This window comes from Trichosurus vulpecula, chromosome 2 (genome assembly GCF_011100635.1).
Source record: "Trichosurus vulpecula isolate mTriVul1 chromosome 2, mTriVul1.pri, whole genome shotgun sequence".
Taxonomy (NCBI): Eukaryota; Metazoa; Chordata; class Mammalia; order Diprotodontia; family Phalangeridae; genus Trichosurus; species Trichosurus vulpecula.
The window spans coordinates 88,093,211-88,116,382 of NC_050574.1; the positions used below are offsets into that span (position 1 = coordinate 88,093,211).

Sequence of the window (23,172 nt, forward strand, 5' to 3'; positions counted from 1 at the left end):
ATAAGATGGAACTTGATCACTTGTGCGCAAAGAGAGGGTTTGCCTTGGCAGGAAGAAGAGCCACTTCTTTGTGTGAGTCAAAGGGGAAGATGGGGGAAGCCATCTGAGTGATAGGATATGAGGTGGATGTGATAAGAGAGAGCGCTTGGCAAATAGCCTCAATTTTTTCAGGGAAATGTGAGACATGGTTCTCAGCTGAGAGGGTGAGGAAAGGGGAGGGGTGGGGGTTTGAAGAAAAGCTTTGAAAGGATTTGAAAACGTTGCTGTGCTGAATGGAAAAGTGAATAGTTTGGGGAGATGTCAAAATATTGACTTGCCAAAGTGAAGAAGACATAGCTCAGATTTTAGTAATCCCAGTAACCTTTACTCAGTGATGTGGATTGGAAGCAGATGGTAGGATTCTAGACTGGAGCTTAGAGGAGCAAGACTGGCAATCTGATAAATGCGAAAGGGAATCAAGAGCACAGAGTAGAATTGAACTGGTTGACTAACGGGTCAAGACAAGGAAGAATGTAACAGGGGAGGGGAGCCTGAGGCCTAAGTTCTACAGAACAAATACTTTTATCAAGGTGATTTGCTCTGTGAAGTTTGGATTCAATCAAAGGGACGCACTTGAGGACCCAGATGTGGCCTCAAGGCCACTTCCCCACCCCTAGTGTAGCTAGTAGAGATGTGATAGCTGAGGGATTTAGGGATTAGAAGTTATGAAGAGGACAGAGAACAGGGTTAGGGCTTGTAAGGTAGAGAGAAAGATGGAATGAGAAAAGATTGTGATGAGCTCAAGAGAACTTTAGAGTTCATAAACATAAAAGTGATGGATTTAGGGGGTGAGGGTAAGATCCAGGGCATGGCCACCTCTGTGTGGAGCTGAGATAGAATGGAGGAGTAGGTCACTGAAAATAAACTGAAGAAGTGAGAAGTTAGGGTTTTATCACTGAAAATAAATAAACTGAAGAAATGAGAAGTTAGGATTTTGAAAAAATGTCAGTATATACGTTGAAGTTTCATATGAGAGAGAGATTTGGGGAGGAGAAAAAGAACATGAGCCCTGTAGGCACTGATCTCATTGAGGAAAGTAGATTAGTAGATAACAGCTACCAGCATCTTGATTGCATGACAAATGCTAGTTGAATGGACCTCAAAGGAAAAGAGGTTACTAAGTGATAGTAGTATAGGTACAGGGAGAGTTCGGAAGTAGCCACCGGGAGCAAGGAGTGTTTCAACATTACCTCTACCCACAATGAGTTGGCAAGTATATGAGTGAAAGGGTAACTGGTGCTGGAAAGGGTGGCCCCGGAAACTGTGTCCTCAGGAAGAAGCCGGGTCTCAGTGAGTGCAACATATAAGGAATGAGTAAGGGAAAGGTTTAAGATAAAAATAACTTGTTATCTGTTGTCATTGTTAACTAAGAAGCAGGCATTCCAGAGAGCACAGTGGGCGGGGAGGGTAGATCTCAAGTGGAATATTGTGGGGTTGGGTTGAGAAGAATGGGAACAAAGTGGGCAGGCAGTGAGAGACGGGGGAATAGGATGTGTACAATGGAGGGCTCAGAATCATTGGTAGGAGAAGAGTATGATAAGATGAGAATACACTAATCATTGAGACATGAGTTCAGGTGGATTATCATCCATAGAGACTAGTGCTGTGGAGGTGGGACAGGACAAAGATTGAGGCAGTAGTGGAGAGTGAGAATCATGCCTAGGCCTTATCATAATATGGAAATTCCAGGCAGGAACTCAACAGTCTGAGCGTAGTGATCCTAGGGCACCAGTGTGTGGACACTTATAAATAATTTTTGTAAGATTAGAGTGATTGATGAAAGAGTTGATACCAGCAGGAGAGGCTCTCATGACAGAAATTAATAGAGAAACAGCAAGGGCTTCTAGGAGTAAAATTAGAAAAGCAGAATATTGATGTCTTGCTGATTATTTTTTATTTTAAAATATTCTTTGTTATATAGGATAACTCTCTGGGAGGGAGGGAAGAGGAGGAATACAGGGGGAAATTTAACTGATATAAAAACAAAAGATGACCAAAAATGTATTTTGATAAAGCCAGGAGCAAGATTCAATGGGAAAGTCTCTGACAAAAATGGATAAATATATATTCCCATACTTCTTTTTCCCATTGATCATGTTTGTTTGGGAGACATCGGTGAAGGATAGGGAAGAAAACAAGCTCCCATTTCTCAGGAATATCTCATTAAATTGAGTCTGATAATGTTTCCTTTTCTTATATTCCCCTCCAGGAACATCAAAGACTCATGAAGGACAAGGATCTCCACCCAGCCCAGTGAGACTGGTTCTGGGTCCACAGATAACTGGACCCAAGGACACGGTCTCCTTCCACCACCACCCCCTGAGCCCTAATACTGATCCCATCAAGGATGTCAGGATGGAATGAGACCTACAATGTCTCCTACACTGACTTCTTCTTGGTAGGCTTCCCAGGGCTTCAGGAGACCCGGTCCCTCCTGATCCTTCCATTCTCCTGCATATACTTGGTGATCCTCTCAGCCAATGCCCTGGTCGTCTACACTGTGGTGGCCCAGAGAAGCCTACACCAGCCCATGTATGCACTCATTGCTCTGCTCCTGACAGTCAATGTCTGTGCCGCTACAGCTGTTGTGCCCACCATGCTCTTTAGCTTCTCTACCCGCTACTACCGTATTTCTCTTTCCTGCTGCCTCATCCAAATGTTCTCTATCTACTTCCTCATCGTCTTTGACTGCAACATCCTCCTGGTCATGGCGCTAGACTGCTATGTGGCCATCTGTTATCCACTGCGTTATCCAGAAATTGTGACAGGGCAGCTGTTAGCAGGGTTGGTGGGCTTAGCGGCAATGAGGAGCACATGCATCGTTGCCCCTGTGGTGGTACTGGCCTCAAGAGTACGCTTCTGTCGCTCCAACATCATCCGTCACTTCACCTGTGAGCACATGGCTCTGATGAAGCTATCCTGTGGGGACATCTCACTCAACAAGACAGTGGGGCTTGCAGTCCGAGTCTTCAACCGGGTCCTAGACATGTTGCTGTTGGCCACCTCCTACACACGTATCATCCATGCTGCTTTCCGGATCTCCTCTGGAGGAGCTCGCTCCAAGGCCCTGAACACATGTGGCTCCCACCTGCTGGTCATCTTCACTGTCTATACCTCTACGCTTTCCTCTTCCATCGTCTATCGTGCAGCCCGCACTGCCTCCCAGGATGTGCACAACCTGCTCAGTGCCTTCTACTTACTGCTCCCCTGCCTTGTCAACCCTGTTATCTACGGAGCCAGAACCAAGGAGATCCGGCAACACCTGGTCAAGATATTCCAGAGAGCAGGAGTCCAGGCCCCTTCTGAAAAAAATCCATCCTTACCTCCACAAAGAGAGCTTCCTTCATAATATGCCATGGGCTAGGAAAAAAAACAAGTGCACTCCTAGGAACATAGGGACCCAATAATCATCCATATCATATATTCTCATATTATTTCCAACCTTTTTCTGATAGTTGCTCTCTAAGATAGGAGGAGAGTAGGTATTAGAGCTTTACAACACTACTCCATCACTTACTTCGACAATCTTATTAGCTTTTTGAGTTCCAAGTAATGAATCTTCATAACTGAAGACTGTTATTCTATTCAATCAAATGAGATAATATTTGCAAAAATACTTAGCACAGTGGCTGGTATACAGTAGGTGCTAAATAAATGCTTGTTCCCTTCCCTCCACCCATTCAATTCAATTGAACATTTGTTAGGTTCCAGCTACATGAAAGGTTTCATATCTAGCAATGAAGGGGAAAGATGAAAAATTATATAGTCCCTGCCATTGAGAAATTTAAAGTATAAAAAGGAGAATGCAACATGTAAACAAATAAGTGTAAGGCAAAGTAATAAAAACAATAACTTTATATAGCACGTTAAGGTTTGCAAAGTGCTTTACAAACATTATCTCATTTGATCCTCACATACCCTGAGACATAAGTGCTATTATCACCCCCACTTTGTTGCTGTTGTCCAGTCATGTCTGAGTCTTTGTGACCATATTTCGGGTTTTCTTGGCAAAGATACTAGACTGGTTTGCCATTACCTTCTCCAGCTCATTTTGCAGATGAGAAAACTGAAGCAAGCAGGGTTAAGTGACTTGCCCAGGGTCACCCAGTTAGTAAGTGCCTGAGGCCAGATTTGAACTCAGGAAGATGAGTCTTCCTGACTCCAGGGCCAGAGCTCTATCTACTGTACCACCTACCTGCCCTGTGAGATGCTTATCGCTGTTTAACTAAAGACAAGGAATATTCCTCTATCATTATAGAACAACCAAGGGCAGAGTTGCCTTAGATCTCAATTTCCTAACAAAGATAGGACCCTTGTGAGGTTAAACAGTGAGGCAACAAGAGACTGATCTTCCTGGTACGGGTTTCCCGTGTCTTTCTTTTCAGCATTTTATGTATGCCTCCTGAGAGATCTCAGGCACAGGAAACACCAAAGAGAACACCAAAGGCTGTCTCACAAAATTCACAAAAGCCACATCTTTGACAGAACTCTAATTAGTCTCCTTACCTCATCTCTCCTCCCTCTAATTCACCTTCCACGCAGCTCCCAAACTGATTTTCTTAAACTGCAGTTCTGACCATGTCTCCTCACTACTCAGTAAACCCCAGTGGCTTCCAATTAATGCCAAGATCAAATAAATACTTTTTTTGGCAGGGGTGGGGGTGGGGAGAGGGTTGCATTTAAAGCTCTTCACAACCTAGTCCCTTCTTAACTTTCCAGCTATACTTGCTTACTTATTGTTCATCACACACAAGATTCTATCTCTCACCTCTGGGCCTTTGCACCGGCACTACTCCAAACCTGTAATGCTCTCCTTCCTCACCTCTACTTCTTGGAATCCCTGGCTTCCTTCAAGGTGTTACTTAAACACCATCTTCTGCAAGAGGCTTTTTCTGGTCCACCCATCTGCCAGTACCTTCCCCTTTAAGGTTCCTTTTTATTTATTATGTATACTTTATATATATGTGTATATATATATATATGTATATATATATATATATATATGTATGTATATATATACGTGCAAATTATCTCCCCCATTTGAGTATGAGCTCCTTGAGGGCAGGGACTGCTTTTGCCTTTCTTTGTATCCCCAGACCTCAGTAATATTGACTGGCACACAGTAAGCACTTAATAAATGCTTGTTGACTGACTGACTGACTAATTCCCCAGGCCAGGGCTGTCCAAAATGTGGCCAGCAGTATGATTTATGCGGCCTGCCTACAAGCATAGAAATTTACATAAATGCTTTCGTAAAGGAAGCCGAGCTACCGCAGAGCTCTCACTGAAATGGCGAATCAAAATATATTGTCTATTGTTTCAATAAAAATCTAAGGTTGGACAACCCTGCTCTAGGCCATATCAAAGTGAGAGAACTCAGGATTTTCCAACAATTAGAGCTGTCCAAAAGTGCAGTGGAGGCATCTAGTTTTCATTCAACACCTTAACTGATGTTCCTTTGAAGCTCCTCCACCATCAATTTCCAGGGGAAACTATTGCAACACAGAAACTATGAGAGTCCTTCTCATAGGGGTGGGTGAGTGGTGTAAGGAACAGAGCACTAAACCTGGAGTCAGGAAGACCTGAGTTCAAATCCATTGGTGGAAACACTGACACTGTTTGAGAAACCCATTGACAGGAGCTCTAGAGCTGCCCCAGGCTCCAACAGAATAGTGCTGCTCTCTACCTAGAAATAGTGCATGAGAAAAAGGTTCCTTGTGACTCAGGGATGAATGTTCTCTGCCCTACTATGTGGACCACTGTCCTGCCCCATTGATTATGGCTAGTGTAAGTGTGTAAGTGTGTGTGTGTGTGTGTGTACCCTATTGTGCTGCTGGACTGGACTGCCTAGTCATTTCCATCCCTGTAACTCCCCTTGCAAGGCTAATAAACTGTTGTAATGGTCAGGATTTCCAGATGTCTCTCCTTCCTTGCTGAATCCAACCCCACTGGCTACTTTAGCCAGCTCAACCATGTTTCAAGAAATCACAAACGAAAACTTCTCAGGTCTCTTAGAAAAAGAAGGCAAAATGAAAGAAAACCAAAAAGGAAAACTTCCAGAAATGTCATAGCCAAAATCCAGAGTTTCCATGTCAAAGGAAAAATGCTACAAGTAGCCAAAAAGAAAGAGTTGAAGTACCATGGAGCCAGTCAGGATCACAGAAGACTTGACAGCTACCACGACAAAGAAGAAAAGAGCTTGCAATCCAATATTCCAAAAAGTAAAAGATAAAAGCTTACAAGAATAATTTATCTAGCAAAACTAAGTATAATCTCACAGGGAAAAAAGGATCATTAGTGAAATAGAGGAATTCTAAGAATTCCTGATGAAAAAACCAGTATTGGGCAGACATTTTGAAATGGAAACAGAAAGGTCAAGAGAAACTTTGAAAGGTGCCCAATATTCATTCATTTGGAAGGGAAGAGGTGGGCAAAATAAAAAAAAGTCTTCTCAAAACCCTAGTATCTTTAAAGGTAATAGAAAAGAGTAAATATGACAGACAGAAGAACCTCCACAAAATGGAAGAGGATGGAAGAATGGATTAGAAAACAGAATCCAACCAGATGTGATTTACAAGAAACATATTTGAAATATATAGATGTATATTCACAAGGAGTTAAAATGAGGGACTGGAGCAAAATCTGTTATGCTTCGAATAAACTAAAAAAAAGCAGGGGTAGCAATTGTGGTTTCAGACAAGGCTGTGATAAATATAGATAGAATAAAAAAAGATAAGCAAGGAACTTGTGCTATGCTTAAAGCCACCAAAGATAAAGAATTAAAGAATCAATATAAATTCTCTGTATGTGTGTGTATATATATATATACACATATATGTGTGTGTATACCAAGTAGTATAGCATCTAAATACTTAAAGGAAAATTTATTTAAATTGGAGTAAATAATAGCTAGGATAGCTAAGTGGCACAGTGGATAGAGTGTCAGCCCTGACTCAGGAAGACCTGAGTTTAAATCCAGCCTCAAACACTTGCTAGCTGTTTGACCCTGGGCAAGTCACTTAACCCCTTTGGGCTCGGTTTCCTTATATTTAAAATGAGCTGAAGAAAGAAATGGCAAACCACTTTAGCATTTTTGCCAAGAAAACCCCAAATAGGGTTACAAACAGTCAGACATGACTGATAACTAAACAACAAATAATAAGTAGTAAAGCTATAATGGTGGGAGACTTCTATCATGTCAGAAGCAGGATTCGAACTCTGGTCTTCCTCATTTCAAGTCCAGCAATTTATCCACTATACCATGCTGCACTTCCTAATAGCTAGAGCTACGACCCCAAGTTGGAATGGGCTGTTCCCAGAGGTTGTATGTACCTGTTCAGATAGAGACTGCACGAGGTGTATTCTGAGGTCCCTTCCAGTTCTAAGATTCTCAGATTCAGGAAATCAACTGAGTTTGGAGTGAGCCAAGAAAGAATAGTGTGTATTTTTTCCTGTTTATCTTTACATTTTTCTTCAGGCATTTATTGCTCCCCCGTTCTGTCCTTCCCCCCCACTGAAAACCCTAGTAACAAATTTGCATAGGCAAGCAAAACAAGTTTCTATACTGGCCATGTTCAAAAATATGTGCATCTACTTTATTTCTAGTTCTTTGCTACTACAAAAGTGCTTCTATAAATTTTCTGGTGTATTGAAGCTTTTCTTTTTTGTCCTTTACCTCCTTGGAGTATGTGCCCAGCAGTAGAATCTTTGGGTCATAGGATATGGACATTTTAATGACTTCTTAGCGTCATTCCAAATTACTTTCCAGAATGTTTGGACCAATTTGCTGCCCTACTAATAGGGCCCATCTTTCTGAAACAGCTTCAACATTGACTAATCCCATCTTTGGCCATCTTTGCTAATTTTCTGGATAGGAGGTGAGACTTTAGAGTTGTTTCAACTTACATTTCTCTTATGATTAGTTATTTGGAGCAGTCTTGTCTCAAAATGAATTTACCTAAGAAGAGAAAGACTTCTTGGTGATCTAGGAAAATGGGCTGTTTAAATGATATCAGTGTTTCTAAGACAGACCCCTTTTGATGAGGATAAAGGTCTGGACTGAGTTTGCTGGTATCCTGGTAAGCTTTTATTCTGGTCATAATTTTAAGTAGTCTAATAATTCTTAGATTATCTCTCATTCCTTTTTTTTTTGTTTTTATTTTTGGAGGGGTGAAGGCAGGGCAGTTGCGTTAAGTGATTTGCCCAAGGTCACTCAGCTAATAAGTGTGTCAAGTCTCTGAGGTGGATTTGAACTCAGGTCCTCCTGACTCCAGGGTCGTTGCTCTTCTCACTGCACCACCTAGCTGCCCCTCTCATTCTTTTTTAAATAGTGCATTTTAAAAGTTTCACTGGGGTAATTTCCCCGTAATCCATTGCTTTGTTTCAAAAGTACAGATTAATAATAAACTTCACAAAAGCTTTGAGTCCCCAGAAGAAGCCATTGAATACCATACTAGAAGTGAGGTATTCCAGCCAGTTAAGTTCTATGTAGTCAAAGATCAACTGGCTTTCCCTCTCATCCCTACCATCTATAGCAAAGACACTCAATCCAGGCACAATAAAAATTATCTTTATCTAAAAAAACTTTCACAAAGTATACAAACAACCAGAAATCAAATTTAAAAGAGCAGAGAATCACTTGATAGTAAGCAATGCCAACCATGTGTGATAGATAAAGACAGAAAAGCAGGTAGAAGAATAATTTCACCATTGCTCCAGCAGCATCTCAGGGTAGGTACCATTCACCCAATTTTATCTGAATTCTATCCTAATCAGCAGAGTGGAGAGGAAGAAAAAGTTCTCTACTACATTTAGGGTCAATGCTCATGCATAGAATCCTCCATTACTGTTATTCATTTGATGCTCGGTGTTGCTTGCTGCTGTTACCAGCATTCTCTCTCCCATCCTCCTCACAGAGTAGTTAAAACTTTCCTGGGTTGGTGTAATGTAATGCCACTTGGTCCAAACAAAACTGGGTGATAGTTCTGTCTCTTCGTAGACTGGGAGAAGACTTTAAAACCTAGGATATTTATCAACTCAGTCACATGGTAGCCAATATGAATTTTTATTATACTAGCGTTCGTTGTTATGTTGTACAGTTTCTACTACTTCCATGCATAATTTACATTGATCGCTAAGTATGGGCTCCTTAAGAATAACACGGCTGTAATTTATAACAGTGATGATGATAATGTCCATTATTAGCGTGATGACAGTATCACTGTACTCTGTCCTAGTCAAAGCACCCCACATGTCATGGGTTTGGGAGAAAGAAATGATGATTGATGTTCATCAGGGATATTGCATGATGGAATACAATTGTGCTGTAGAAATTTAGTATTTACCAAATACCTAGCAAGACTTGAGCCAGCGGCTAGAATTATATACCAGAAGCTCACCATCTATCTTCCACATACTAGAAGATAACAAACTTCCAAACTACAGATGCAGAACTCAAAATATTCTGGAGAATTCTGCCAGCAAACTGAAATAGAAGAAGACCACTGTCCCAAACCAAATTTGCCCATGCTCACCCAACTGTAACACTGATCCATAAAAATGTAAGATGAGAAGATAAATATTAATATTACCTTTAAAAGTCTTACCTTTAGTTTCTACTGTATTGATTCTACAACGTGATTGATTTTATGCTGTTTTGATTTTTATAATTGAGTCTGCATCAGCTTAAAGCCACCTTTCTATGTCCTCCAGGTGAGCTAAGGAATTTAGCTTTCCCTCTGAGTTGGTCTAAAGTTATAACTGATAGGAAAAACTGTTGTCAACCATACCTTCAGGTCCAGGGAAAATACCAAGACATCTGGTGTTATCTCTAAAAGATACATTGTCCCTGAAATGTCCTTGTACTTGTACTCAAGAAAACTGTTATCTTCCTTCTAGGTACCAGGGAGTACTCAAGTGCTTATGTCCACTAACAAGGTTTACAGTTTGCAAATGGATCCCTTAAGTCAATTAGCATTCCTTAATGACAAAGGGAAGTGGTTACTAGCCTCACATGGGTGCTAACCCTCTTTCCTTGATATAACCAATCATGTTGTCCCTACCACCATGATACTGTCTACTCTGTAACCAATCATATTATCTTCTCCAACTATCCAACTCTGTTCTTTGTTTTCTTGTACTCCCCCAAACTATATGAAGGCTAATAAGCCCTTCCTCAGAGTCGCTGTTCATTGAGAGATGCCATTGACCCAATTTATTGGTTACTGATAGACTAACTAGTAAATTGATCATGCTCAGACTTTTGTATCTCAGTTTACCTTTTCTTTTTTTGTAATTTTTTTAATTTTACAAGTAAATACAAAATGAGAATAGAAAAAAAATTGCATGTACACAGCAGACCATAAGAGAGGATTTAATATAAAACAATAAATTTCCATTTCAATAAAACCTATATAATAAATACTACACATTGTTTTCAAAGCTGCCTAGCATTTCTTTGCTTCCTTGTTGGTTTTCTTTTGTTCTTTGCTGTGAACTTTTTACTTCGTTTTTCCCCTCTCTCCCCCACCCTAAAGAAGGCTACAATTAAGCATGGACATATATACATATACACAACACATATACATAGATATCTATAAGCATATACACATATATGTTTATATATATAGATATATATACATATATATATATAAAACCATGCTATGCTCATTCCCTCCTGTCATCTGTTTCTCTGAAGGTGGTGAGCGTTTTCCTTCAGAAGTCCAAGTCTTTCTATGTTTTTTCTAAATCAACCACCTCATCATTTCCTACACCACAGCAATATTCCTTTCTGGATTCAAACAGCATCTTCCTTCACAGGATCTTTGAGGTTAACTTGGGTATTTATAATAGTTAGAATGACTTGGCTGCTCAAAGTTGTTCTTAAAACAATACTGCTGTTACTGTATACAGTGTTCTCTTGGCTCTGCTCATTTCATTCTTCATTATTTTGTGGAGGTCTCTCCATGCTTTTCTGAAATCATTGAACTCATCATTTCTTAAAGCAGAGTAATAGTCCATCATGAACATATACCACAATTTGTTTAGCCATTCCCCAATTGACAGGCATCCCCACAAGTTCCGGTTCTTTGCCACCACTAAGAGAGTTGCTATAAATACAGGGTGTTCCTAAAGTCTGGACATATAGGCAAAAATGCATATTTGCAAGAAATGAAATGAATGAAACTTTTAACAACATTTTATTTAATTGGAATATTAACAAATGACATCTTCAATATGATTTCCATCATTTATGATGCAAAGGTTGATGCACTTTGCAAGATTCACCTGAACTTGATGCAACAACTCCACCTTGCCATCAATTTTAGCACACTCACTCTTTATGCATTCAATCAAGTGTGTTGCATCTGTGATTTTCATTGAGCACACCTTCTCCTTTAGCACACCCCAGAAAAAAAGTCAAGGTCTGTTAATATTCCGAATATTTCAAAATATGCATTTTTGCCTATGTGTCTAGACTTTAGGGACACCTTGTATTTTAGACCATGTAGGTTCTTTTCCATTTCTCCTAGTCATCTTGGAAAACAGACCTAATAGAGGTATTGCTGAGTCAAAGAGTATAGGCAGCTTAATAATTTGGGGGGCATAATTCCAAGTCTCTCTCCAAAATGGTTGGATCCACTTACATATCCGCCAACAATGAATTAAGGTCCCAATTTTTCCACATCCTCTCCAACATTTGTCACTTTCCCCTTCTATCATTTTAGCCAATCTAACAGGTGTAAAATGATATCTCAAGGTTGTTTTAATTTGCATTTCTCTAAATTATCTAACAATAATGATTTAGAACATTTTTTCATAAGATTATAAATTGTTTCGATTTCCTCCTTGGAAAATTGCCTGTTCATATCCTTTGACCATTTATCAATTGGAGAATGATTCTCATTTTCATAGATTTGACAAAGTTCTTTATATATTTGAGATATGAGACCTTCATCTGAGAAACTATAAAAATATTTTCCTAGTTTTCTTTTTTCCTTCTGCTTGTGGCTACATTTGTTTTATTTATACAAAACCTTTTTAATTTAATGTGATAAAAATTATCCATTTTACATCTCACAACACTCTCTATCTCTTATTTTTTCATAAATTGTTCACCTATCCATAAGTCTGATAAGTAGGTATTATGTTTCATATTCTTCAAATGTTGTTGTAATATCTCTCTTTATATTTAGGTCATTTTGACCTTATCTTGGTAAATGGTGTAAGATACTGGTCTATGCCCAAATTTCTACTAGACTGTTTTCCAGCTTTCCCAACAATTTTTACCAAATAATGAATTCTTATTCCAAAAACTTAAGTCTTTACACTTGTCAAATACTGGGTAACTATATTCATTTGCTGCTATAGATTGTACGTCTACTCAGTTCCACTGATCTGCCTTTCTATTTCTTAGCCAGTACCAGATAGTTTTGATAATTACTGCCTTAATGTAGTTTAAGATCTGGTACTGCAAAACTTCCTTCTTTTAAAATTTTTTCCATTAGTTCCTTTGATATTCTTGACCTTTTGTTTTTCCAAATGAATTTTGTTATTATTTTTCCTAGTTCTGTAAAATAATTTTTGGTAATTTAATTGGGATGGCATTGAATAGATAGATTAATTTTGATAAAAATGTCATTTTTATTATATTGGCCTTGCCTACTCATGAACAATGAATATTTCTCCATTTATTTAAATCTGATTTTACTTGTATACAAAGTTTTTTATAGTTTTGTTCACACAGATCCTGGATTTGTTTTGGTAAGTGTTTTCCCAGGTATTTTATACTGTCTGGAGATATCTTAACTGGGATGTCTCTAGCTATCTTTTGTTGTAGGATCCTGTTGGTAATATATAGGAATGCTGATGATTTATGTGGGTTTACTTTATATCCCACTGGAGGTGGTAGCAGTAGCCAAAAGAGTCAGAGGTGACTAGTGTCCTGAAAACAACTTTGCAAATACATAAGATCTAAAGGTTGTTGACCAAAGGCAGCAGAAGGCTATAATTCCAGGCTTTCTCCCCAGACTTTGCCCTAGAAACTTTTTCTTCCTGTAAGCTTACTCCAGCCCCAGAATTCACATGTTGGAAGTACTCTCCACTCCTACAGTCTCTCTCTCTCTCTCTCTCTCTCTCTCTCTCTCTCTCTCTCTCTCTCTCTCTCTCTCTCTCCTCCCCCCCACCCTGTCTGTCTGTCTCTCTCTCTATCTCTCTATCTCTCCCTCTCTGATTGGATGACTCCTTCTAGAACCTCCATTTAAGAGAATACCAAGACCAGCCATGCCTCATTCCTCTCTAGGCTAAACTCCAGATTTTCTCTACCATGCTCCCCTGCCATGTACCTTCATGAGTAGCAAACAAGCTGGCATCCTTCCAGCAGAACCAAAAACTGGCCAGAGCAGAGCAATCCCCAGAGAAAACCCCAGAGTGATCAGAACCCATAGCAAGGACCTTAGAAGTGACAGTCATGTTGCACCAGTGCTCAGACAACTTCATTCCAGGGCTCCGACATCCCTAGAAATCTGTCCTGAGATGCTACAGAGGATCCTGAAGATCCAGAATTCTGAACTTCAAAGATGCAAGGAGTCTAACCCAGGAGGGAGAGGTCAGCGAAAGAACCTAAGAAACATTTTCACCAAGAAGGACCAAATGTGCAGCAGGAAGAAGAAACCATGACACAAAGCTCCAGTTCAAGAACTAAAGCTAGAGACGTGAGTAACCAAATAAGACATAATTATAAAAAATTATTGTGGTTCAAGAATACCCAACATTCCAACTTAGAAGGAGAGAGTAAGTCCATAACAATTGCAGCAGAGACTCAAAAGGGAAAAAAATTTCCACAAATGCTACATGTGTACCTGAGGAAGGAAGCAAGAGATAAAAATGAAATAAAAACTCTGGAAGAAAAAATTAGAATGAGAAAAAATAGGTTAGAAAAGAATGGGGTAAACTTTACCAAGTAATAGACTCCCTAAAAATTGGAAGAGACCAGACAGAAATCAACAATTCCACAAGCAAGAAATATAGAACAAAATCAAAAGATTAGAAAAATTAGAAGAAAATATAAGATCATTTAAAAAAAAACTGAACCAGAAAACAAAGGAGAGATAATTTGAGACTATTTGGACTCTTTAAAATGATAAAAAAAAATCCTGGACCCTATACTTCAAGAAATTACAAGTGAAAACTGCACAGATCTATTAAAAAAAAGATAGAAAAAATCCACAGATTAACTCCTGAAAGAACAAAAGGAAAAGTCCCAAGAATATCATAACCAAGATCCAGAACTTTCATGCCAAAGAAAAAAATAATTCAGACAGCCAGAAAGAGAATTCAAGTACCAAAGAACTAAAGTTAGGATCATATAAGATATGGAACCTCTCCTATAAAAGAGAGTAGATATTGTAATAGAATATTCCAAAAGGTAAGACATGAGTTTCCAACAAATCACAGCTGAGTATAATCCTCTAGGGGAAAATATAAATCTTTAATGGAATAAAGGACATTCAAGTATTCCTGATTAAAAGATCAAAGCTAAACAGTAACTTTGAAATGTGGCTGGCACACAGTAGGCATTATATAAATGCTAGTTCCCTTCCACTTCCATGTTAGAAAAAGAGTAGCCAGGGGAGGACACTTAGCCAGTCTTAAGGTGAAAGGCTGAGAAAATTCTGGGAGGTTGGAGTTGGGAACAGAGCCTAGCAAAATAGCTTATATAGATAGTTAGCAGCACTAACAATAATAACTACACAGGGCTTTAAGTTTTGCAAAGCAGTTTATATATATGTATATATATATATGTATATATATATGTATATATATATGTATATATATATAAATTATATATATAATTTCATTTGATCCTCAAAATAACCCTAGGATATAGTCATTATTATTATTCCTATTTTATAGATGAGAAAACAGGTTGAAAGAAATCAAGTTAATTGACTAGGGTCACACAGCCAGGGAGTGCCTCTGGGAGGATTTGAACTCATGTCTTTCTGACTTCAAGTCCAGTGCTCCATTTACTATGCCACTTAACTGCTTCCAGACAGACAACCCAGGTTATGTTAAGAAGGGCTCACATCCTCTGTCAGGGGCCAAGAGAAAAGGGAGAGGAGGTAGACTCAATCTTTTTTTTTTTAATAGAATTTTACTATAAGCAAAATGTTTTCTTATCCATTATCCTAGATGATTTTTCACTGTGAAATGGATAGGGAGATGTTAACAATCCCATTTTACAGAGGGAGAAACTGAGGATCAGAGGAGCAAGTGACTTGCTCACAGTCTCACATCTAGTTAGTAGCAACATTCAGACACACAGAGTGTCTAAATTTGAACTAGGCCTGGTGGATACTTTAAAAACCCCAATAATACTGAGTCGTTTACAGGTAGGCAGATGTGGCAATTCCTTTCTCCCTCCTATCATGCACTGTCTACAATCCTTTTCTCTTACCTAGGTCTGAACTGAAGAATGTGCCATGGCCAGGTGTGGTAGAACATGCCTATAATCCCTCCTCTTAAGAAAGGCTGCCACTGATGGATCATTTCAGTTCAGAGATGTAGTAGGGCCAATTGGACGTCTGCCCTAAGTCCACCATCGATATGGTAAACCTCCAGGTCTAGAGACCCAAAAGGTGGTCTATCAAGGGGCAAATTGGCCCAAGTCAGAAACAGAGTGGGGTCAAAATTTCTGTGCCAGTCAGCAATGGGGTTGGGCCCAAGAATTACTGCTGTACCTCTTGTCTGGGCTAGGCGGGGAGAACCAGCCTCAAAAACAAAATGGTGTGGAGGAGTAGAAATAGAAGAAGATGGATGCATAGATTTAGAGCTGGCAGGGGCCTTAGAGGCCAGCAAATCCATAGGTACTCATATTATAGATGAGAAAACCGATTTGCCCAGGGTCATATACCTATAAAGCATCTAAAGTAGGATTTATTTTTTTTGGAGGGGGGAAAGGCAGGGCAACTGGGGTTAAGTGACTTGCCCAAGGTCACATGGCTAGTGTGTCTGAGGCTGGATTTGAACTCAGGTCCTCCTGACTCCAGGGCTGGTGCTCTACTCACTACACCACCTAGCTGCCCCTAAAGTAGGATTTAAACCCAGGTCTTTCGGACTCCAAGACCAGCTCCTGCTCAGGAAAAGAAAGTAAGAGAGGAAGAAAAGAAGGAGGAGAGAAAAGAAGAAAAGATGGACAAGATGAAAGGGGGAGAGGAAGAAGGGAGAAGAAGCCTTCTTCTGGGTTTCTTGTGATGATTTTCTGCAGCTTGCTCCCTGGGGGTGAAGGAGGTTAGGAAGGACCTCTCCAGGGGATTGTTAGCCTCAGTATGAATCCTTTCTCTGCCCTCCTCAGAGTCACAGAGAAGAGCTGGACACAGACTTTACACTCATCTTTCTTGCAGGCTGAGGAAGACCGGGAAGAAAACTTCCCTGATGAGATGGTGGATGACTAGAGGGATGAAGGAACACGTTGAGTCAGGTAACTCTACTAGTCAGAAGACATCTGAAATACAATGTTTGGCTCTGGCTGTACCATATTAAGAAGTGCATTAACACACTTGGCTATATGCAGAGATAGGCAACCGTATTGGAGGGGCGGCAGGGGGAGAGACTGGAGACCATACCATAGGATAATCAGATAAAAGATATGGATATATTTAGTCAGGTGAAGAGAAGACTTAGGGGAAACATAAAGTTTCTCATCAAATATCAGAAGAGCTGTCCCATGAAAAAAGATATTAGACTTTTTCTGCTTGGTCTTAGAGGGAAGAACCAGAAGCAATGGGAGGCAAAGTCTAGGGGGAAGTTTCAGAAAAGTAGATTTTGGCTCAGTAGAAGGGAGAACTTCCTAAAAATCAGAGGTGTCCCAAAATGAAATGGAATTCTTCATGAAGCAGTAAATTCTCATCCATTGTATGTTGTCTTCCAGTGAACCTGTATTACTAGTGATCAAGAATGGAGGATTCATCCTTCAGGAAGAAATAGGACTAGGCGATCTTTGAGGTCCTTTTAAATTGTAACTCCATGATTCTAATCCCTCCCAATGAAGGAACCCCTTCAACAACATCCCTGCCAGCATCTTTTTTTTTTTTTAAGGCTATCAGGGTTAGGTGACTTGCCTAGGGTCACATAGCTAATAAGTGTCAAGAGTCTGACATTACATTTGAACTCAGGTCCTCCTGACTCCAAGGCTGGTGCTCTATCCATTGCACCACCTAGCTGCCCCCAGCCTGCAGCTTCTTAAATGCCTCTACTAGGGAGTTATTGATTTTGGAGGGCAGCCTGTACCATAGTTGGAAATTTCCAACTCAAGAGATCTGGCTTCCTCTAACTTCTACATATTGGTCCTATTTCTGCCGGGATCAATCTGTCCTTCTTGTAGCACTTCACCACATCTCTTTTATGGTACCTGCCTTTCATGCACTTGGCTTTGCTCCCCAACTAGACTATGAGTTCCTTGACCACAGCAGACTTCTTTCTTCTCCATAGCGCCAAGCATAAAGCTTTGAATGCTGAGAAAGCGAAAGAAAGTTGGTTGTTGGATTGAATTTAATCTATGCCCAGAAGGGGTACTCACCCATAGTGCTACTGAAGTGTTAAGGGTTAAGTAAAATGACCCAGATTCTAGTCTCAGACCTTCTACTAACTTACTATATGATCTGGTGCAATTCATTTCCCTTCTCTGGGGACTCAGTTTCCACATCTATAAAATAAGAAGTTTGGAATTAGGAATTCTTAGCCTAAAGTCCATGAAACTAGGAGGAGGGGGAGGAGAGAGAAAGACACAGAGAGAGAGAGAGAGAGACAGAGAGACAGAGAGACAGAGGATCGAGCACAGAGCGATAGGACAGAGAGACAGAGACAGAGAAAGCGGGAGAGACAGGAGAAGGAGAGAGGGACCAGAGAGATAGAGAGAGAGGACAGAGAGGGATAGAACAGGAGAGAGAGACAGGAGAGAGAGAGAGAAACCGGAAGATAGAGAGAGAATACAGAGAGAGAGAGAGAGTGATAGAGAGAGAGAGAGAGAAACAAGAGAGAGACAGAGACAGAGAGACAGAGAGATAGAGACAGAGAGAGAGAGACAGAGAGAGACAGAGAGAAATAGAGAGAGAAACAGGGAGAGAGAGAGAGAGAGACAGAGAGAGAGAGAGAGAGAGAAACAAGAGAGAGACAGAGACAGAGAGACAGAGAGAGAGAACAGAGAGATAGAGAGAAAAATAGAAAGTGAATATATCAATATAATTTGTTTATGTTATGTATGTAAAAACATGATTCTGAGAAGGGTTTCATAGACCTCACCAGACTGCCAAAAATAAGTTATGAAATAACCATGATGCAAAAATAAGTTAAGAACCTCTGGACTACATGATCTTTGAAATTCCTACCAGATCTCATATCCTAACATGTCTCATACTAAAGAATTCAGGGGACAGCTAGGTGGCACAGTGGATAGAGTGCAAGGCCTCGAGTCAGGATGACCTAGTTCAAATTTGGCCTCAGACACTAACTAGTTGTGGGACCCTGGGCAAGTCACTTAACCCTGCTCACCTCGGTTTCCTCACCTGTAAAATCAGCTAGAGAAGGAAATGACAAACCACTCCAATATCATTGCCAAGGAAACCCCAAATGGGGTCACAAAGAGTCAGACATGACTGAAAAATGACCACTACAACAACAAAGAATTGAGTTGTCTTTTTTGAACTTTGAGGATAATATAAATTTGGTTGAATTGTGTTAATTTTAAGGTGATAGGAATTTTTCTGTTTACCTGTTTGTATTTCCTTGTTTGCTCCTCAGCAGGAGGAGATACAATTAGATAGCCAGATAGCTACCTGGGGGGTTACATAGGCTGGAGCACCAAAGATACACTAAAAAACATCAGAAGACTTCCTAATCTGCTGAAGGGAGACCTGGAAAGAGAAGAACAGGCCAATGAGTTCCTGAGGATCCGAATTCATCTCAGTTGTGCTCTGAAGCAAACTTGGCATCCCCTTCTGGGATCAAAAGATAAGCAGATACAGAGGTTAGTATTGCATAGCTAGTCTGCTCCTGGGGAAATTTATAGAATAGTTTGGGGTCTATATCTGGACAGACTTTACATATAAATATATTTAACAGCATTCCCCTTGTGGATAATATCTAAATTTGAAGTGTGTTCCTAAAAAAATACGAGACAGGGATCCAGAGTCTAACAGTGGGAATGAGTGGATGAATAAATAAACAAATGAATAAAAAGGTATTTGTTAAACACCTACTATTTACCAAGAAGGAAATGAAAGAGATTAGAGGAAGTCATACCATCAATTGTATTCCTACTTGAGACTCATGGACACACCTGGATTTTTAAAAATACGCATATAAAAGAAGGAAGCAAAGGCAGGTGACCGGAACAAATATGAAAGAGGCAGCTAGGTAGTGTGGTGGATAGAGCATTGCACCCAGAATCAGGAAGACTTGAGTTCAAATTTGACCTCAGACAGTGCCTAGCTGTGTGACCCTGAGCAAGCACTAAGTCTCTATTGGCTTCAGTTTCCTCATCTGTAAAATGGGGGTGATAAGAGCACCTACATCCCAGGACTGTTGTGAGGATTGAATGAGATTAAAATTTGTAAAGTGCTATGCAAATAAATAAATAAATAGTTAAGTGCTAGCTACTATTGTTGCTATTGAAGAATGACAATGGTCTGTTTGGAATAGAGTTGGGAATGCTAAAACTCAGAACATCTGAGTCTAGTGAAGAATTCCAAGTACCCAATGGTTGGTTGTTGGTTGTTGTCCTTGTTCTCGAAGAGGACCAAAATGACATCACTATGTTAGAGTCAAGTTACCATGTGGCTGATCAGATCCCTACGAGCTCGGAATGCTCTACCACAGGTGAGGCACAAACAGACCATGTGAACATGTGGAATGGGTTCTTTAAATTTGTGCATCTCGCATTTCTTTTGAGCTATTTCAATTCTGCTTTGCTCAGAGAGCATAGCGCCTTCTCTGATGAGGGCACACAATGCTGGGCAGGCTTGTGCCAGCGTCTCCCATGTCACATAATCAATTCCTAAGTTTTTAAGAGAGACCTTGAGAGTGTCCTTGTATCGCTTCTTCTGACCACCATGTGAGTGCTTGCCCTGTGTGAGTTCTCCAAAAATAGTCTTTTAGGCAGGCGTGCCTTTGGCATTTAAACAATGTAGCCAGCCCCTCAAAGTTGCACTCTCTGAAATAGAGTTTGAATGCTTAGCAGTTTAGTTCAAGAAAAGACCTCTTACCCTGCCAGGTGATCTTCAGAATCTTCCTAAGACAATTCAGATGGAAGCGATTCAGTTTCCTGGCATGATGCTAGTAGACTGCCCAGGCATCCAGTAATGAGGTCAGCACCACTGCTCTGTACACCTTCAGTTTGGTGGTCAGTCTAATACCTCTCCTCTCCCACACTTTCCTTTGGAGCCTCCCAGACACTGAGCTAGTTCTGTCAATGCATGCTTCAACCTCATTTTCCTTGTGTATATCCCTAGAAAGTATTCTGCCAAGGTAAGCAAACTTATATTTTTAAAAAAGAAAGGTTATGTTGTAGTAAAGGGGAAAATCACCAAGAATAAAGGATTGCTTGGGTGAATAGAATAACAGTAATGGTCAATGGAGAGAAGTCAGAATGACTTAACTCTTTCTTTGCTTCCATTTTGCCAACCAAGAAGCAAGCTCTTTAGACTGGAGGGAACAGAACAAAAATAGATAAACAGAGTTGAAACCCAAGATGAGTGAGGCACCTACATGCACTCAATGAGTCTGTCAGCAGGCTCCGTTTAACTATATCCCAGGGTAATAGAATAATTTGTGGCTATAATCACTGCATTGTATCCATGATCTGGAAAGATTAAAGAGAGCAGGATGGTGCTGCAGGACTGGAGAGGGAAAACTGTCATCTTGAATTTCACGTGATTGTATTTGGCCCAATATTCTAGCCCACAAAGTCAAAATTATTTTCATAATCATACTAACATGTTTTAATTTCTAATACGGTAAATATCAATAGATAATAGTCCACATAAACAAAAGCTCTTTGGGGAACCTCAATAATTTTGAACAGTGTAAAGGGGTCCTGAGACCAAAAGTTTGGGAACAGCAGCCTATGGAGATAGTCTTAGATACTGACTCTATCTTCATTCAATATATTAGCTATTCCAACTGGTTTTGTATCATTTTCAAATCTGATAAACACACTACATAGATAGTTTTACAATGATAATAGCCAGCATCTACATAGTTCTTTAAGGTTACAAAGCACTTTACATATGTTAACTCTACTGATCCTCAGTACAACCTGGGAAGGGGAAATACTATTATCCCCATTTTACAGAGGAAGCAACTAAGGCATAGAGAGATTAAATTACTTACCTGGGGTCACACAGTTAGCCAGTGTCTGATGCAGGATTTGTACTCAGGTCTTCCTGACTCCAGGTTCTATACTCTATCCAATGCTAACAAACACAAGTGACATAAGAGATCTCCCTTCAAGTTGACTTTAGGTCATTAATGTCCCCTCTTTGAGCCTAGTCATCCAGCTCTGAATTCACTTAATTGTATTCTCATCTAGCCCACACCTCTCACAAGGCTCATGTAAGACTTGGTCAACTTTGATAAAAATAGAAGTAAATAAAATACATCATTCTCCTCTAATAACTCCATCTACAAGGCAAATGACATTTGTCTGGTGTGGCCTATTCTTTAAAGAAGCCATCTATATCTTTGTGATCATGGTTTTGTTTTCTAAATGTTCACTGTTCCATAAATAAAACTCTAGAATTTGTCAGCAATTGAAGTCAAGTTCACATTTTTGTGTTTGTCTCCTATTACCTACCACTGCTTCCAATACATGTCTTTTAAAAATCTAAGTTGGTCTGAGTTCCCTGTGTATCCACTCTAGCCTCTGTAAACAGCTTTACTTCCTTCCTTCTTGAAATTGTTTCAATTTGTGTCTTAATAATTTCATTTTTGAAAGGCTCATATCCTTCCCTACAGAATTTTAGGCTATGAGTTGTTGCACATCCTTTCTTAGAACCCTGTGAAATAATTCTCTCTCAAAATCCAGGGTGCACATCAGATTGTGTTTATCTACCCAGATTTCTTTTACCTTTCTATCACAAATTCTAAGACCTCAAAGTTCCCATCATTTCTAATTCAGCAGCTAGTTCCTCCTTGTTGACCAGAATCAAGTATAAAATTACAGTTCCCTTCATCATTTCTTCCAAATTTGTAAGGTTGAAATAACCATCATCTTGGCAAGCCATACAATTATTAGCTTCCTTGCTTTTGACAAGGAAAGAGCTACAACAAGGATGTCCAAATAATTGAAGTTTCCAGCTTGTAACTATTCCTGAACTCATTATCTGTTTCCTACTTCTGTCCTGGTGTTTTGAAGTAAATAATAACAATGTAACTTCTGTTTCTATTTTCATTAACATTCATCCAAATGCTGTCCACTATTCTGTCCTCTGGTTCCTAAATTTCCACACATGGATATATCTTCTGAACACGTAACGCTACTATTATGACTTGAGAGAACTGATGGTGACCAATGGTGAAACATTCCTTCTTCCTTTTTGTAGAGAGGTGGTGGACTATAGGTGTGCAATAACGAATATACATTGTTAGACGTGGACAATGTGTTGATTTGCTTTCCTTAACTGTATTTCTTTGTTGTTACAAGGTAGGATAGGGGTGCCATTGGAGTATGACAGAAAGCAATATTCTTAATCCTCTCCTACGTTCTGCTGTGCATATGACATTTGTTTCTTTCTTTATATTTGTTTAATATTTGTACATAATATTTTTCTTTTTCTTTTCTTATATATTAAAGTTTTTGTATTTGTCTAAAATCATTTTTTTAAAAAGTAAGCATCCTTTGAAAGGCTTATATTCATTTATGTACATGCATGTATGTGTGTACATGGGTGTGTGTATAAAATGCCATTCTAGCACCCTCAACAATTTCAGCTATTCAGTTCCTTCTGAATTAAAGGATACGCTTCCAGGGCCATATTGAAGTCGTGGGTTTCATCCCAAATCACAGCTATGTTTCTGAGGTCAAATTTTCTTCCTCGTGTTGGGATTTCTAGCTCACCTTTCTTGCCACTCATGTTT

The 23,172-nt window shown here is 39.7% G+C and overlaps 1 protein-coding gene across 1 annotated transcript; it reads left to right on the top strand.

Moving 5' to 3' along the window:
• Positions 1–2,386: 2,386 nt before the first annotated feature.
• On the top strand, positions 2,387–3,388 carry LOC118836655 (olfactory receptor 52K1-like). The gene has a single exon (XM_036743887.1). It carries the CDS (start codon positions 2,387–2,389, stop codon positions 3,386–3,388), a length of 1,002 nt encoding a protein of 333 aa, XP_036599782.1.
• Positions 3,389–23,172: the final 19,784 nt, after the last annotated feature.

Excerpts from the sequence above, each read along its gene's own strand:
- LOC118836655 (XM_036743887.1), top strand. The coding sequence starts at position 2,387 with ATGTCAGGATGGAATGAGACCTACAATGTCTCCTACACTGACTTCTTC.